The 15,811-nt window shown below is 45.2% G+C and overlaps 1 protein-coding gene across 3 annotated transcripts; it reads left to right on the top strand.

Annotated features, from left to right (window-relative positions):
- The first annotated feature begins 39 nt into the window (after positions 1 to 39).
- On the top strand, positions 40 to 6,132 carry LOC115171548 (uncharacterized protein C17orf53 homolog). Of its 3 annotated transcripts, none has more exons than XM_029728486.1 (10): positions 40 to 224; positions 427 to 499; positions 738 to 1,808; positions 1,940 to 2,026; positions 2,184 to 2,318; positions 3,900 to 4,008; positions 4,768 to 4,853; positions 5,050 to 5,178; positions 5,331 to 5,523; positions 5,626 to 6,132. In XM_029728486.1, the coding sequence occupies exons 2-10, from the start codon at positions 440 to 442 to the stop codon at positions 5,676 to 5,678; spliced, it is 1,923 nt and encodes a 640-aa protein (XP_029584346.1). In that variant the 5' UTR covers positions 40 to 224; positions 427 to 439; the 3' UTR covers positions 5,679 to 6,132. The 3 variants fall into 3 exon arrangements, with proteins under 3 accessions (XP_029584346.1, XP_029584345.1, XP_029584347.1); XM_029728485.1 differs by having other exon boundaries at positions 427 to 477; XM_029728487.1 differs by having other exon boundaries at positions 427 to 477; positions 1,943 to 2,026.
- Positions 6,133 to 15,811: the final 9,679 nt, after the last annotated feature.

Raw genomic sequence — 15,811 nt, forward strand, 5'->3', positions numbered from 1 at the left:
CGAACGTCACGCAACGTAAACATTGATTACGTAATTACGTTCTACTTGAACGTGGCGGTGCCAATCTCACAAAATTTCTTTCTTTGCTTGAAAAGTTATATTTTTCTTTACGGCAGCAAGTACTGGATGGCAGAATGAAATGACATCTACACTTTCGATTGATCTTATGTATCAATGTAAATAGACAGAAAAGACATTCGACACGAGATCGCATGACTGCTATGGTAAGAATCAGTCATGTTTGTTTGCTAGTTTTGGTCCCCTTGGTCGGTAGCTGCCACAAGTTTACAAATGAGAGAAGCTTCTAGCTAGCTTGGCACGTAGCTAACAGTGTTAGCCAGCCATCTAGTTGGCGAAATGTAATTTACATCTAGCACTTTCTTTGTTGACGATGCTATATTTGAAGATGTCTTTCTTTTTCGACAGGCTTGCAAGTGGAATGGATTATTTAACGTTGGGGAGGACTTCGATGATGAGGTGCTGCAAACTGATTTACACAGTCAGTGATTATCACCTGCTGATATGAAAGTTATGACAGATTATAGCCCTCTGTATAAATTCTCAGATTGAAATCACAAGTAATGTAGAGTACTGTTGTGAAACTATTTAGTCTGAACACCTCTGCCTTTCTTTGAATATGAGTTATACAATTGTGTGTGTGTGTGTGTGTGTGTGTGTGTGTGTGTGTGTGTGTGTGTGTGTGTGTGTGTGTGTGTGTGTGTGTGTGTGTCTCTTAGGATCTCCTTGAGATGGACTGGTCTGCTCCATCAGTGTCTGCTAGCACAGTGTCCTCTGCAGCACAGTCCTGTTTCCTCCGTTCAACTGCAGCATCAACTCCTGCTGCCTCCTACGGCCAGAATAACTCACATCAACCATCCACAGAAGGCATACTTGCCCATAGGGGCCTGTCGAATGGCCCAGGGTCAGAGAATGCAACACCGAGCAGTGTAGGGCAGTCTGCTGCTTTGGGTTTGAGACATCTCTCTACATCTAAACCACTGCCCTCATTCCCTCTTCCCCCTCTCCACCTTCCTACACTGAGTAGGGGACCGTGTACAGTTACCCAACAGAGCTCCTCACCAGCTCAACAGATGAAGTCAAACACAACAGGACAGCAAGAGGCCCCCTCGCCGCAGGATGACTTTGATGATTGGGATGTTGACCTGGCAGACCTAGATGAAAGTGATCCACAGATGAGCACTTGGGCTCAGGTCCAAGAAACTGCTCCAGCTGCAGATCTAACCAAGCCCAGTGATGACTCTGTATCCCCAGCCAAAAGACTACGGCCCACAGCCTGTGGTGGTGCTCAAACCGGGCCCAGTGTGGGTCTGAGAGGATTCAGTACCTCTAATCAAACGTCTGGTCTTCCCAGTAGTAATATACTCCACAGGTCCTCATTCCCTGGCCCCTTCGCCTCTCCCCGCCCTGATCCTAGTGCTACTTTCCTCCTAGCTCCACCCCAGAGCCCAGTGTTTCCTGGCCTCACCATGGCCTCCAGCCCCTTCCCCAGGCCTGTGACCCCCAGGCCAGTCAGAGGGCTTCCTTCCCAGGTACAGAGGCCCTGGGCTACACCTCTGGCTCAGGGACGCAGCCTTTTTGACCCCATCTCCCCAGCCCCCTCTAGTAGGTTTGGTGGACCCATGCCTTCCCCCAGTCTCACCCCCCGTTCCCTCCACACGCCCGTCTTCACTAACCACTTGATTCAGCTGGTGTCCAACTCCAACAAGACCCCCCAGAGACCCAGTTCTGACCACATCCGGCCCAATACCCGCCGCTTCCCCGGGCCTGCAGGAATCCTACCACAACAGGTGTCTCTTTCTGCTTCTGTCCCTACCTGCCTCTCTATCTGTTTATTTGTAGTCTAACTAATCTCAGCAGTCAGCAATGTGCTTGGTTGTGATACTAAGCTACTGCGGGGTTCCATTCTCTCTCCTTAAAGCAGCTCCGTGGGCAGAGCCTGGATGACATTGTGGTGGCCATTCCTCAGACACCTGCACATGGGGCCGTGGCTCGACTGCCCAGTCAGGTACTATCACACTGATGTGTAGCCTATACATTTACAGAATGTATCATGTGTCATCATATTAATTAACCTTCTTATCCATTATTTATTATATCATGTTGCTTTATGAACATGTGTTGTGATGTGTCTGGGTTTGTGTGTGTAAAAAAAACTTGTCCAGGTTCCCAGCTCTCAGACTGAGGAAGAGGATTTCAGTGGAGGTCCGTGGGCAGCGATGAAGGCAGAGATGGGATTGGACGAAAGGAACTCCTCCTGTTTTCTGCACTCTTACAGCGTGGCCATGGTCCTCCGCAAGGTGACCAGAACATTTAGCGTTATCCAAATTACACAGCCTACGGTAGCGTAAATGGCATGAAAGGTGACTGAAAGGCTAACCGTGTTCAGGCTGTGCGTGGCCATGTACCCTTCAACAATATGCAGAATTTAACATAGCATATTTAATGTTAGAAGCTTTAAATGCCATATCAACTGGTGCAAAAATGTAATATTTGCATAACACCGTTTGCATAATTTGACTTCATGAGCATGTTTTTTTGCACCCAGGGCAGCCTCCCTGATAGAAGTTGATGGGGTGTTTTTCTCTATGTTAATGGCCCTTGTCTCTGTGGTGGCGGTCTATCAGTATAATCAGGACAAATGACAGGCCTGTCTCTGTGGTGGCGGTATATCAGTATAATCAGGACAAATGACAGGCCTGTTCCTGTGGTGGCGGTCTATCAGTATAATCAGGACAAATGACAGGCCTGTTCATGTGGTGGCGGTATATCAGTATAATCAGGACAAATCACAGGCCTGTTCCTGTGGTGGCGGTATATCTGTATAATCACAACAAATGACAGGCCTGTTCCTGTGGTGGCGGTATATCAGTATAATCAGGACAAATGACAGGCCTGTTCCTGTGGTGGCGGTATATCAGTATAATCAGGACAAATGACAGGCCTGTTCCTGTGGTGGCGGTCTATCAGTATAATCAGGACAAATGACAGGCCTGTTCCTGTGGTGGCGGTATATCAGTATAATCAGGACAAATGACAGGCCTGTTCCTGTGGTGGCGGTCTATCAGTATAATCAGGACAAATGACAGGCCTGTTCCTGTGGTGGCGGTCTATCAGTATAATCAGGACAAATGACAGGCCTGTCTCTGTGGTGGCGGTATATCAGTATAATCAGGACAAATGACAGGCCTGTCTCTGTGGTGACGGTCTATCAGTATAATCAGGACAAATGACAGGCCTGTTCCTGTGGTGGTGGTCTATCAGTATAATCAGGACAAATGACAGGCCTGTCTCTGTGGTGGCGGTATATCAGTATAATCAGGACAAATGACAGGCCTGTTCCTGTGGTGGCGGTCTATCAGTATAATCAGGACAAATGACAGGCCTGTTCCTGTGGTGGCGGTCTATCAGTATAATCAGGACAAATGACAGGCCTGTTCCTGTGGTGCCGGTCTATCAGTATAATCAGGACAAATGACATACCGCCACCACAGGAACAGGCCTGTCATTTGTCCTGATTATACTGATAGACCGGCACCACAGGAACAGGCCTGTCATTTGTCCTGATTATACTGATATACCGCCACCACAGGAACAGGCCTATCAGTATAATCAGGATAAATGACAGGCCTGTTCCTGTGGTGTTAGTAGTTATTATCCCAATCATGATCACACATGAATCATCTTAATGGTTATTCTGTTGTTTTCCACAGTCTTAATGTGCCACTGCTAATGGCAACTCTGCATGAGTAATTGAACTGTTTAATTAATTAAAGTTAATGATTGGCAGTTGTTTGAACTTGTTTTGTAGTGCTCTAATACGAAGGTCTCTGTCACTCACTCACTCACTCACTCACTCACTCACTCATTTACTCACTCAGGCGGCCCTGAAACAGCTGGCGAAGAACAAGGTCCCCAACATGGCTGTGGTACTAAAGAGCATCCTCCACACACACGCTGATGCCAAGGCTGTGTTCAGGGATCCCACAGGTAAGGCCTACTGGTGGTAAGGTTGTGCTTGTAGGTAGAACTGGTCACACAGCCATTGTAGTGAGTGTGTGGCTGGCGGTTTGTGTGTACGCCACTGAGAATTCACCTGAATTCGCTTCACACACCATGTGATTCAGTAGAAGACATCTGGTTTGTTTCATTGTCCCTAGGGCCCTCTTTCCTCCATTTTTCTGTGTCTTTCTCTCATTTTCTTGCAGTTCCTCTCTCTTTCTCTGTGAGTACTGCTTGAACCTAGCAGGTCATCATGGCCTCAGGAGAGCCAGCGTGAGGACTCCTGAGCACATCTATTATAGTAGATACTTAACCTTAGTGTTGTGCTTATTAGTGATTCTATCATCATGGATCAGTGTCAAATGAACGGGTATTAGCTACATTATTAGCTACATGCTGATCACCACGGACTACTAAGTCTCAGTCATCTGTGCATTTCCCTCCTGAAGTGTGTCCCATGGTGCTACCTGTCAACAGATTACCACCGGAGGGGGATGCACTGATTACTACACTAACTGTTGTCATTAGTAGGAATAATGTGATCAGTGTGCTCCATTTGGTATGAATCAATCACATGTATTTTATAAAGCCATTCTTACATCCACAGTTGTCACAGAGCGCTATACAGATACCCAGCCTAAAACCCTAAAAAGCAAGCAATGCAGAAGCACAGTGGCTAGGTGTGCTGTTTTGCTCTGATTGCACCAGTAGAGCACAGTAGTAATATGTGTGTCTGACTGACTGTAGGAGAGATGCAGGGCACAGTGCACCGGCGCCTCCTAGAGGACAGACTAGGGGAGCTCAAGACAGGGGCTGTACTGCTGCTCAAACAGGTAGGACTTCCACAGGCCACACACCTCACTATTTACTGGTGTTTCATTACAAATCATTTGTTGGATTCTTCTTCTTCAAAATGATTGATGAGCCACTCACAATAAAATCTCAAAAACAAATTGTGTGTGTGTGTAAAGTTGATCATTTTTGCACTATGTTAGATGTAGACCCATAATGAGTTGTCTCTTCATGAAGGTGGGCGTGTTCTCTCCGTCCCACCGTAACCACTACCTGAACGTGACACCCAACAACCTCCTGAGGATCTACCCTCCTGACGGCTCGACCCTGTCCTCCACACAGACCCAGCTGCTCCCACTCCACCTGGTGAGAGACCACTACCAAGGCCTGGAGGACATCTTGTTGTTATCCTAGGCTGTTGGGAGTTTGATGTGACAATGACAAATCATTGATGAGTAAAACTTGGTGTCTTGACAGATGTTTTGTATTTGTTTGTCTAACTCTACTGTTGAATGTAGGAGCCAATGTTGGAATCACCTGATCAGTCCTCCAGTGTCCCAGGAGTCCCTGTGTCTCAGATGGAGTTGTTCTATGATGATGATGATGAAGAGGATGTTCGGGCCCCACTGGTCTCTGCAGACTCTGGAGCGGGCTCCTCTAGTGTTCCACAGGGCCCCCCTGCTGCACCACTGGACCTGTCCTGGGACGCAGGTGGGACTTGGATATGCATATGAGTGTATGTTCTTGGTAAACCAATCAGCAGCTCCACCCTGTGTGTTTGTTTGATTGAATTTGTCTCTGTGTGTTGTGCAGATGACCTTGATGAGCTTCTTGGGGAGTTGCCTGTTGAGTCCTACTGCCTCTGACACCTGCCCACCTAACCCTTACAGATAAGGTACCTTTATACAGGGGAGATGTGGGACAACTAAACCGTCACTTACATGTGAATTTGAGTTTGACGCATTCTGACTGCACGTTGGATGCCTTTCTACCTGATTCCCCCGGAGAATCTTGTTGCCTGAAGTGCTATCATTTTGTGTTTGGTGTGCTGTGACCATTAATCTTACCGGTATAAATTGCATGTCGGCTGTGTGGGGGGGGGACTCTGAGGTGTTGGGAACTGGGACTGTCCCTCCCGCGTCTCCCCAATTTGAATGAACAGTCATCCCCCTGTTTGAAGACCTGCTGGCTGATGTTTTGTATATTTTTTTACGTCACTGTGCAGTCTCCTCTAAATCATAGCTAACTACTGTATGTGCACATAATGTCTTGTAAAACATGTATATATTAAAGACTGTTCAATAATACACTATACACAACTGAAATGGTCTCTGATTTTCTTGTCTCTCTAATTTGCGGTCTTTGGAGTGATTGAGAATTAAAATGCATGAGAATGTTCTTACTGATAGGAACAGTATATGGAAAATCAAACATTACAATTAAATGTCCATTTAAACCCTGGCTTGATTGATCTACACTTCTGGTTTAATTGCATCGTGGTGGTGTGCTGTAATTAGGCACCGGTGTTGCAAGATTTCATTGGAGAGGCAGAGTATCCTGCTGTTCATAGCCACTGTCTATTAATTGGAACTGCAAATCTTTTTTTCAATTTAAAGTTTTTAAATGTTTTTCTTGTCTTTCAGTCAACTAACACTATTTTAAACATTGATGGCGCTGATGAAATGTGGTGTGAACTAAAGTATCAGCCTGAAGTGAAGGACCTTCAACATTGTCTCCTGGAGCCTCCTGACTGTCATTCTGTACCATGCTCTTCTTTCTCCATTTCTGTCTTATTGCTATCTCCTCTGTCTCTCCTCTTCCTCTGGCTATGTTCTGTTCTGCTCCAGCCTGTTTACCATGCATTACAATTGTGTAGAGACTTTAGGGGAGGGATTTCCTGGGGTTTTAGTCTCTGTGGAGTTAAATCCTTCTTTCCTGCATGGCCAAATATATTCATCCAGCTCTGTCTGGTGGGTGCCCTGGGCGGCTGGGACAGTCACAGCCTGACAAATGGGGTCTTATCTGGGCTAAAACAGCAGGATGGGAGGCCCACGCCAAAACTTCACCACCACCAACCCCTCCTCAGAGGCATCACTAAACATCCAGATCAGCCTTACTTTCTGTACTACCCCACCCACCCCTCCAAACTTCACTTGTAGACAGACTGACCTACAAATCATATCATCTTGCATCCTAATTAACTACTCAATATTGACCAGTCAGTCAACATTTTCCCATGATACATCACTGTTTTGATGCTCTCGAACATGACCATGGTCTTTTACCTGTGGAACTTTTGGTCATATATCCCATTTTCCTTACCTGAACATGTACTACCAGTAGGGGGCAGTGGCTCACCCCCCACTGCTGTGTTTTGCCTTACAGGCAGTGTCAGTGTGTATGTAAGACTTATTAAAGTCTCAGCTGGTAAGATCTGAGCTATTGGAGGGTAAACTCTACTGTCGTCTGCACATGTTCCAATTATATATAGGTGTAACAAGGTGGGTCTAGACGGCTCAGGTCCAGTGCTGTACTTTGTATTCCCATGCTGAAACCAGATGTGTGTATACATAATGCCGTTCAAAAGTTTGGGGTCCCTTAGAAATGTCCTTGTTTTCCATGAAAACATGCATGAAATGAGTTGCAAAATGAAGAGGAAATATAGTCAAGATATTGACAAGGTTATAAATAATGTTTATTTTTATAATAATTGTGTCCTTCCAACTTTGCTTTCGTCAAAGAATCCTCCATTTACAGAAATTACAGCCTTGCAAACCTTTGGCATTCTTGTTGTCAATTTGATGAGGTAATCTTTAGAGATTTCACCCCGTGCTTCCTGAAGCACCTCCCACAAGTTGGATTGGCTTGATGGGCACTTCTTACGTACCATACGGTCAAGCTGCTCCCACAACAGCTCCATGGGGCTGAGATCCGGTGACTGTGCTGGCCACTCCATTATAGACAGAATATCAGCTGACTGCTTCTTCCCTAAATAGTTATTGCATAGTTTGGAGCTGTGCTTTGGGTCATTATCCTGTTGGCATGGTGTTGGAAAATGGAGTGATAGCCTTCCTTCTTCAAGATCCCTTTTACCCTGTACAAATATCCCACTTTACCACCACCAAAGCACCCCCAGACCATCACATTGCCTCCACCGTGCTTGACAGATGGCGTCAAGCACTCCTCCAGCATCTTTACATTTTTTCTGCTTCTCACGAATGTTCTTCTTTGATCCGAACACCTCAAACTTAGAATTGTCTGGAAAAAGTGTTATGGCCAATCTTCCTCTGTCCAGTGTCTGTGTTCTTTTGCCCATCTTATTCTTTTCTTTTTATTGGCCAGTCTGAGATATGGCTTTTTCTTTGCAACTCTGCCTAGAAGGCCAGCATCCCGGAGTCGCGTCTTCACTGTTGACGTTGAGACTGGTGTTTTGCGGGTACTATTTAAGGAAGCTGCCAGTTGAGGACTTGTGAGGCGTCTGTTTGTCAAACTAGACACTCTAATGCACTTGTCCTCTTGCTCAGTTGTGCACCGGGGCCTCCCACTCCTCTTTCTATTCTGTTTAGAGCCAATTTGTGCTGTTCTGTGAAGGGAGTAGTATACAGCATTGTACGAGATCTTCAGTTTCTTGGCAATTTCTTGTTTTACATGTCCCCAACCGATTGTTTTTTTGTTTATTTATTTGCGTTTAACTTATTTTTCAACTTATTTTGTACATAATGTCGCCACTAACGTCTCTTATAACCGAAAATAACTTCTAGACATCAGGACTGCGATTACTCACCACGGACTAGCAGAATCCTTTTTTTTCGTTCACCAGTCTGACGAGCCTGACGCAAAGGATATAGTGCTTCCTCGGGAACAGGCCCAGATCCCTGTGATTTGAGTGAAGAGGAGGTGGAGGAAAAGGGGCTGAAGGGCGGGCTGCCTTCTGAGAATTCGTAGGCGATCGAATAAACCACCACTTCCCTCCATTCTGCTAGCAAACGTGCAGTCTTTGGAGAATTAAATCGTTGACCTACGCAAAAGATTAAACAACCAACTGGACATTAAAAACGAATATCTTATGCTTCACGGAGTCTTGGCTGAACGACGACACTGTCAACATACAGCTGGCTGGTTATACGCTGTACCGGCAGGATAGAACAGTGGCATCTGGTAAGACAAGGGGCGGCGGACTATGTATTTTTGTAAATAACAGCTGGTGCACGATATCTAAGGAAGTCTCGAGCTATTGCTCGCCTGAGGTAGAGTATCTTATGATAAGCTGTAGACCACACTACCGTAGCTGTTTACATACCACCACAGTCATCTGCTGGCACTAAGACAGCATTGAATGAGCTGTAATCCACCATAAGCAAACAGGAAAACGCTCACCCAGAGGCGGCGCTCCTAGTAGCCGGGGACATTAATGCAGGGAAACTTAAATCCGTTTTACCAAATGTCTATCAGCATGTTAAATGTGCAACCAGAGTAGAAAAGAATTCTGGACCAGCTCTACTCCACACACAGGGACGCATACAAAGCTCTCCCTCGCCCTCCATTTGGCAAATCTGACCATAATTCTATCCTCCTGATTTCTGCTTACAACCAAAAATTAAAGCAGGAAGCACCGGTGACTAGATCAATTAAAAAGTGGTTAGATGAAGCACATGCTAAGCTACAGGACTGTTTTGCTAGCACAGACTGGAATATGTTCCGGGATTCCTCCGATGGCATTGAGGAGTGCACCACATCAGTCATTGGCTTCATCAATAAGTGCATCGATAACGTCGGCCCCACAGTGACCGTACATACATACCCAACCAGAAGCCATGGATTACAGGCAGCATCCGCACTGAGCTAAAGGCTAAAGCTGCTGCTTTCAAGGAGTGGGACTCTAACCTGGAAGCTTATAAGAAATCCCGCTATGCCATCCGACGAACCATCAAACAGGCAAAGCGTCAATACGGGACTAAGATCGAATCGTACTACACCGGTGGCATTGAGGAGTGCACCACATCAGTCATTGGCTTCATCAATAAGTGCATCGATAACGTCGGCCCCACAGTGACCGTACATACATACCCAACCAGAAGCCATGGATTACAGGCAGCATCCGCACTGAGCTAAAGGCTAAAGCTGCTGCTTTCAAGGAGTGGGACTCTAACCTGGAAGCTTATAAGAAATCCCGCTATGCCATCCGACGAACCATCAAACAGGCAAAGCATCAATACGGGACTAAGATCGAATCGTACTACACCGGCGTTTGACAAATGTGGCAGGACTTGCAATCCATTACAAAGGGAAGCACAGGCGCAAGCTGCCCAGTGACACGAGCCTACCAGACGAGCTAAGCTACTTACGCTTGCTTTGAGGCAAATAACACTGAAACATGCATGGTAGCACCAGCTGTGTGATCATGCTCTCCACAGCCGATGTAAGACCTTTAAAAAAGTCAACATTCACAAGGCCGCAGGGCCAGACGGATTACCAAGACGTGTACTGCGAGCATACGCTGACCAACTAGCAAGTGTCTTCATTGACATTTTTAACCTCTCTCCTTGTCCGAGTCTGTAATACCAACATGTTTTAAGCAGACCAGCATAGTGCCTGTGCCCAAGAACATTAAGGTAACCTGCCTAAATGACTACCGACCCGTAGCACTCACGTCTGTAGCCATGAAGTTCTTTGAAAGTCTGGACATGGCTCACATCAACAACATTATCCCAGAAACCCTAGAGCCACTCCAATTTGCATACCGCCCCAACAGATCCACAGATGATGCAATCTCTATTGCACTCCACACTGCCCTTTCCAGCACCCATGTGAGAATGCTATTCATTGACTACAGCTCAGCGTTCAACACCATAGTGCTCTCAAAGCTCATCAACAAGCTAAGGACCCTGGGACTAAACACTCCCTCTGCAACTGGATCCTGGACTTCCTGACGGGCCGCCCCCAGGTGGTAAGGGTAGGTAACAACACATCCGCCACGCTGATCCTCAACCCAGGTGCCCCTCAGGGGTGCGTGCTCAGTCCCCTCCTGTACTCCCTGTTCACTCATGACTGCACGGCCAGGCATGACTCCAACACCATCATTAAATTTGCCGATGACACAACAGTGGTAGGCCTTATCACCGACAACGATGAGACAGCCTATAGAGAGGTCAGAGACCTGGCCGTGTGGTGCCAGGACTACAACCTCTCCCTCAACGTGATCAAGACAAAGGAGATGATTGTGCACTATAGGAAAAAGAGGACCGAGCACGCCCCCATTCTCATTGACGGGGCTGCAGTGGAGCAGGTTGAGAGCTTCACATTCCTTGGTGTCCACATCACCAACAAACTAACATGGTCCAAGCACACCAAGGCAGTCGTGAAGAGGGCATGACAAAACCTATTCCCCCTCAGGAGACTAAAAATATTTGGCATGGGTCCTCAGATCCTCCAAAAAAATAAAATGGCTACCCAGACTATTTGCATTGCCCCCCCCCCCCTCTCACCCTCTTTTACACCGCTGCTACTCTCTGTTGTTATCATCTATGCATATTTACTTTAATAGCTCTACCCACATGTACATATTACCTTGACTACTTTTATTTCTTATTCTTGTCTGTATTTTTTTAAACTGCATTGTTGGTTAGGGGCTTGTAAGTAAGCATTTCACTGTAAGGTCTACACCTGTATTCGGCGCATGTGACTAATACAATTTGATTTGAATAGCCTTCATTTCTCAGAACAAGAATAGACTGCGAGTTTCAGAAGAAAGTTATTTTTTCTGGCCATTTTGAGCCTGTAATCGAACCCACAAATGCTGATGCTCACGATACTCAACTAGTTTAAAGAAGGCCAGTTTTATTGCTTCTTTAATCACGACAACAGTTTTCAGCTGTGCTAACATAATTGCAAACGTTTTTTTTAATGATCAATTAGCCTTTTAAAATTATAAACTTGGATTAGCTAACACAACGTGCCATTGGAACACAGGAGTGATGGTTGTTGATAATGGGCCTCTGTACGCCTATGTAGATATTCCATAAAAAATAGTCATTTACAACATTAACAATGTCTATACCTTTTATTGTCCCCAGCACAAGGTTCACCTGTGTAATGATCGTGCTGTTTAATCAGCTTCTTGATATGCCATACCTGTCAGATGGATGGATTATTTTGGCAAAGAAATGCTCACTAACAGGGATATTAACAAATTTGTGCACAAAATTTCAGAGAAATAAGCTTTTTGTGCATATGGAACATTTCTGGGTTATTTTATCTAAGCTTATGTAATATGGGACCAACACTTCACATGTTGCGTTTTTTGTTGTTCAGTGCATTCGGAAAGTATTCAGACAGTCTTGTTCTAAAATTTGTTACATTGTTTTTTCCCCCCGCATCAATCTACACACAATACCCCATAATGACAAAGTGTAAACAGGTTTTTAGAAATGTTTGCAAATTGAAACTGAAATACCTTATTTACATAAGTATTCAGACCCCTTGATGTTTATACAACTTAATTGGAGTCCACCTGTGGCAAATTCAATTGATTGGACATGATTTGGAAAGGAACACACCTGTCTTTTATAAGATCCCACAGTTGACAGTGCATGTCAGAGCAAAACCAAGCCATGAGGTCAAAGGAATTGTCTGTTGAGCTCTGAGAAAGGATTGTGTCGAAGCACAGATCTGGGAAAGGGTACCAAAACATTTCTGCAGCATTGAAGGTCCCCAAGAACACAGTGACCTCCATCATTCTTAAATGGAAGAAGTTTGGAACCACCAAGAAAGGGAGGTGACCAAGAACCCGATGGTCACTCTGACAGAGCTCCAGTGTTCCTCTGTGGAGATGGTAGAACCTTCCAGAAGAACAACCATCAATGCAGCACTCCACCAAGTAGGCCTTTATGGTAGAGTGGCCAGATGGAAGCCACTCCTCAGTAAAAGGCACATGACAGCCCACTTGGAGTTTGCCAAAAGACACCTAAAGACTCTCAAACCATGAGAAACAAGATTGAACTCTTTGGCCTGAATGCCAAGCATCACATCTGGAGGAAACCTGGCACCATCCTTACGGTGAAGCATGATGGTGCATGCTGTGGGGATGTTTTTAAGTAGCAGGGACTGGGAGACTAGTCAGGTTTGAGGGAAAAATGAACGGAGAAAAGTAAAGAGAGATCCTTAATGAACGACCCTAAGCACGCAGCCAAGACAATGCAGGAGTGGCTTCGGGACAAGTCTCTGAACGTCCTTGAGTGGCCCAGCCAAAGCCAGGACTCGAACCTGATCGAATATCTCTGGAGAGACCTGAAAATAGCTGTGCAGCGACACTCCCCATCCAACCTGAAAGAGCTTGAGAGGATCTGCAGAGAGAACGGGAGAAACTCCCCAAATACAGGTGTGCCAAGAAGACTTGAGGCTGTAATCGCTGCCAAAGGTGCTTCAACAAAGTACTAATGTGATATTTCAGATTTTACTTTGTCATTATGTGGTATTGTGTGTAGATTGATGAGGGGAAAAAAACCTATTTAAACCATTTTAGAATAAGGCTGTAACATAACAAAATGTGGAAAAAGTCAAGGGGTCTGAATACTTTCCGAATGCACTGTGTATGTAATATATAGATATATCTCTATCTGTCATTGGCTGAAACATCCGCCCTTTAACTTCATCACCCCAACCCTGCTGTAGTAATGAACCAGTGCCACTCTCCTACTCCCTCACACTCCCCATGTTTAATACTCCCTAATTATCTTCTACTAAGAGCGTATTATTTTTCATAAGCCATTATGTTATGAAAGAGTAATTAACTTACTTGTTCAATCTCCACAAGCGTATCAGGGACTCTTTCATTAATTATTTGATAAAATGTCAACACAATACTCTCCTCTGTGGTCGTTTTCTTTTCACTCGAACCCTGGGGTAGAGGAGGCCTTTTATCTCTGGTGGAAAAGGAAGTTAACTTTCTATAATTTGCAGGGTGACTCATCATGATTGTGATTCACACTAATAACATAACTCAGAGGTTTAGGGACTTATCCACTGCCTTCTGAGTGAAAATGGATGACAGAGTATTTCGCATTCTATGGCAGGTAGGGCTGAGAAGTGCCAGGGACCTCCCGATACGATATATATTGCGATTCACACAATTCTCTCTATATATATATATATATTGTGATTTGATATTGCGATTCGATGTTCTAAACATATTGCCACGTCTGCTGCAGAGAGATGAGAGAGAGCCATGAGAAAAGTGTTGATCAGTCATGGAATAAAAGTGCTGAAAACATGATGGCTCACTAATTAAAAAGAAGATGGAGAACAAGCTATAGGATGAAAAATACAGAAGTTTTAGCGCCGGTACAGCCGACTAGCCCTAGCTAACGCAACCTAGCAAATAAATTAATACATTGATACTTGGAGTGAAATTATAGTGTGATAGTAACTTTTTAATATATTTTCATCACTAAATTGGCAGGTTATGAACACCCTCAGGTAGATGTCAACGCTTTCCAGCGTGAGGAGTTAGACAGCTGCAAGAGGATGAAATGAATGGCATTATGCAGTGCAAATTTAACAATGCATACTGTAGGAAGACTACAATATCCTGGCTGAGTGGTTGGTTTTATGCAATTGCATTAGTATATGACTTTGGGTAAGGAAACTGCTGCTGCATCCTCTAGAATATCCCTTGTAGTTGGCTAAATGGAGAAAAATGAATCCACTCAAGATGGATAGCATTTGCTTAGTACAGAAAAGGTGGTAAATAATAAAGCCATCTCCAACCCAGGAGACGGCTAATCCCTGTAAAACTATGCTCATTACTTCAATGGGAAAGGGGAGATTTGCTTAATTAAGTCGTTAAGGAGCCAGCAACCCCACAGCTGTTTGGGACCACTGCAAATTTCATTTGAGAGAAATGTGATTGACTGATACAGGGGAGGACTGGGACCAGAAATTGGCCTTGGCATTGTTAACACACAGGATCATTTTTTTCCCCTTGAGGCCCCCAGTATTAGCAAGAGAATGAACATTTTGCGCAGTTAAACAGGCCCACTGGGCTATATATGGACCAGCCCAACTGGCATTTGCCTGAAATTCCAGATGGCCAGTCCGCCACTGATATTTGTGTCAGTGTGTCAGGTTGTGTGTGTATCCCAAGTGCTCACAGACTTTAATTTTTACACTGAACAAAAATATAAATGCAACATTCAATCATTTGAAATATTTTACTGAGTTTCAGTTCATATGGTTATTGGATACTGGATATTGGTTTGAACTGGAACACGCCGTCGGACATGTTGATCCAGAGCATCCCACATATGCTCAATGGGTGACATGTCTGGTGAGTATGCAGGCTATGGAAGAACTGGGACATTTTCAGATTCCAATAATTGTGTACAGATCCTTGCGACAAGAGGCCGTGCATTATCATGCTGAAATATGAGGTGATGGCGGTGGATGAATGGCAGCACGACAATGGGCCTCAGGATCTCATCACGTCAAATTGCCATCAATAAAATGCAATTGTGTTCCTTGTCCATAGCTTATGCCTACCCATACCATAACCCCACCGCCACCATGCTGCACTCTGTTCACAACACTGACATCAGCAAACTGCTCGCCCACCTGTCTGCCATCTGTGTAGAGCACACTTCTCCAGCGTGCCAGTGGCCATCGAAGGCGAGCATTTGCCCACTGAATTCGGTTACGACGCCAAACTGCAGTCAGGTCAAGAACCTGGTGAGGACGACGAGCACGCAGATGAGCTTCCCTGAGACGGTTTCTGACAGTTGGTGCAGAAGTTTTTCAGTTGTGCAAACCCACAGTTTCATCAGCTGGAACACTGCTGCGGGGACTTGCTTCCATTCAGCCACAACAGCATTAGTGAGGTCGGGAACTGATGTTGGGCGATTAGGCCTGGCTCACAGTCGGAGTTCCAATTCATCCCAAAGCTGTTCGATGGGGTTGAGGTCAGGGCTCTGTGCAGGCTAGTCAAGTTCTTCCACACCGATGTCGA

Source organism: Salmo trutta, chromosome 32, assembly GCF_901001165.1.
Source record: "Salmo trutta chromosome 32, fSalTru1.1, whole genome shotgun sequence".
Taxonomy (NCBI): Eukaryota; Metazoa; Chordata; class Actinopteri; order Salmoniformes; family Salmonidae; genus Salmo; species Salmo trutta.

Excerpts from the sequence above, each read along its gene's own strand:
- LOC115171548 (XM_029728485.1), top strand. Across the intron at positions 1,809-1,939 it reads CAGGAATCCTACCACAACAG|CAGCTCCGTGGGCAGAGCCT; the intron begins GTGTCTCTTTCT and ends CTCTCCTTAAAG. Across the intron at positions 2,027-2,183 it reads TGGCTCGACTGCCCAGTCAG|GTTCCCAGCTCTCAGACTGA; the intron begins GTACTATCACAC and ends AAACTTGTCCAG.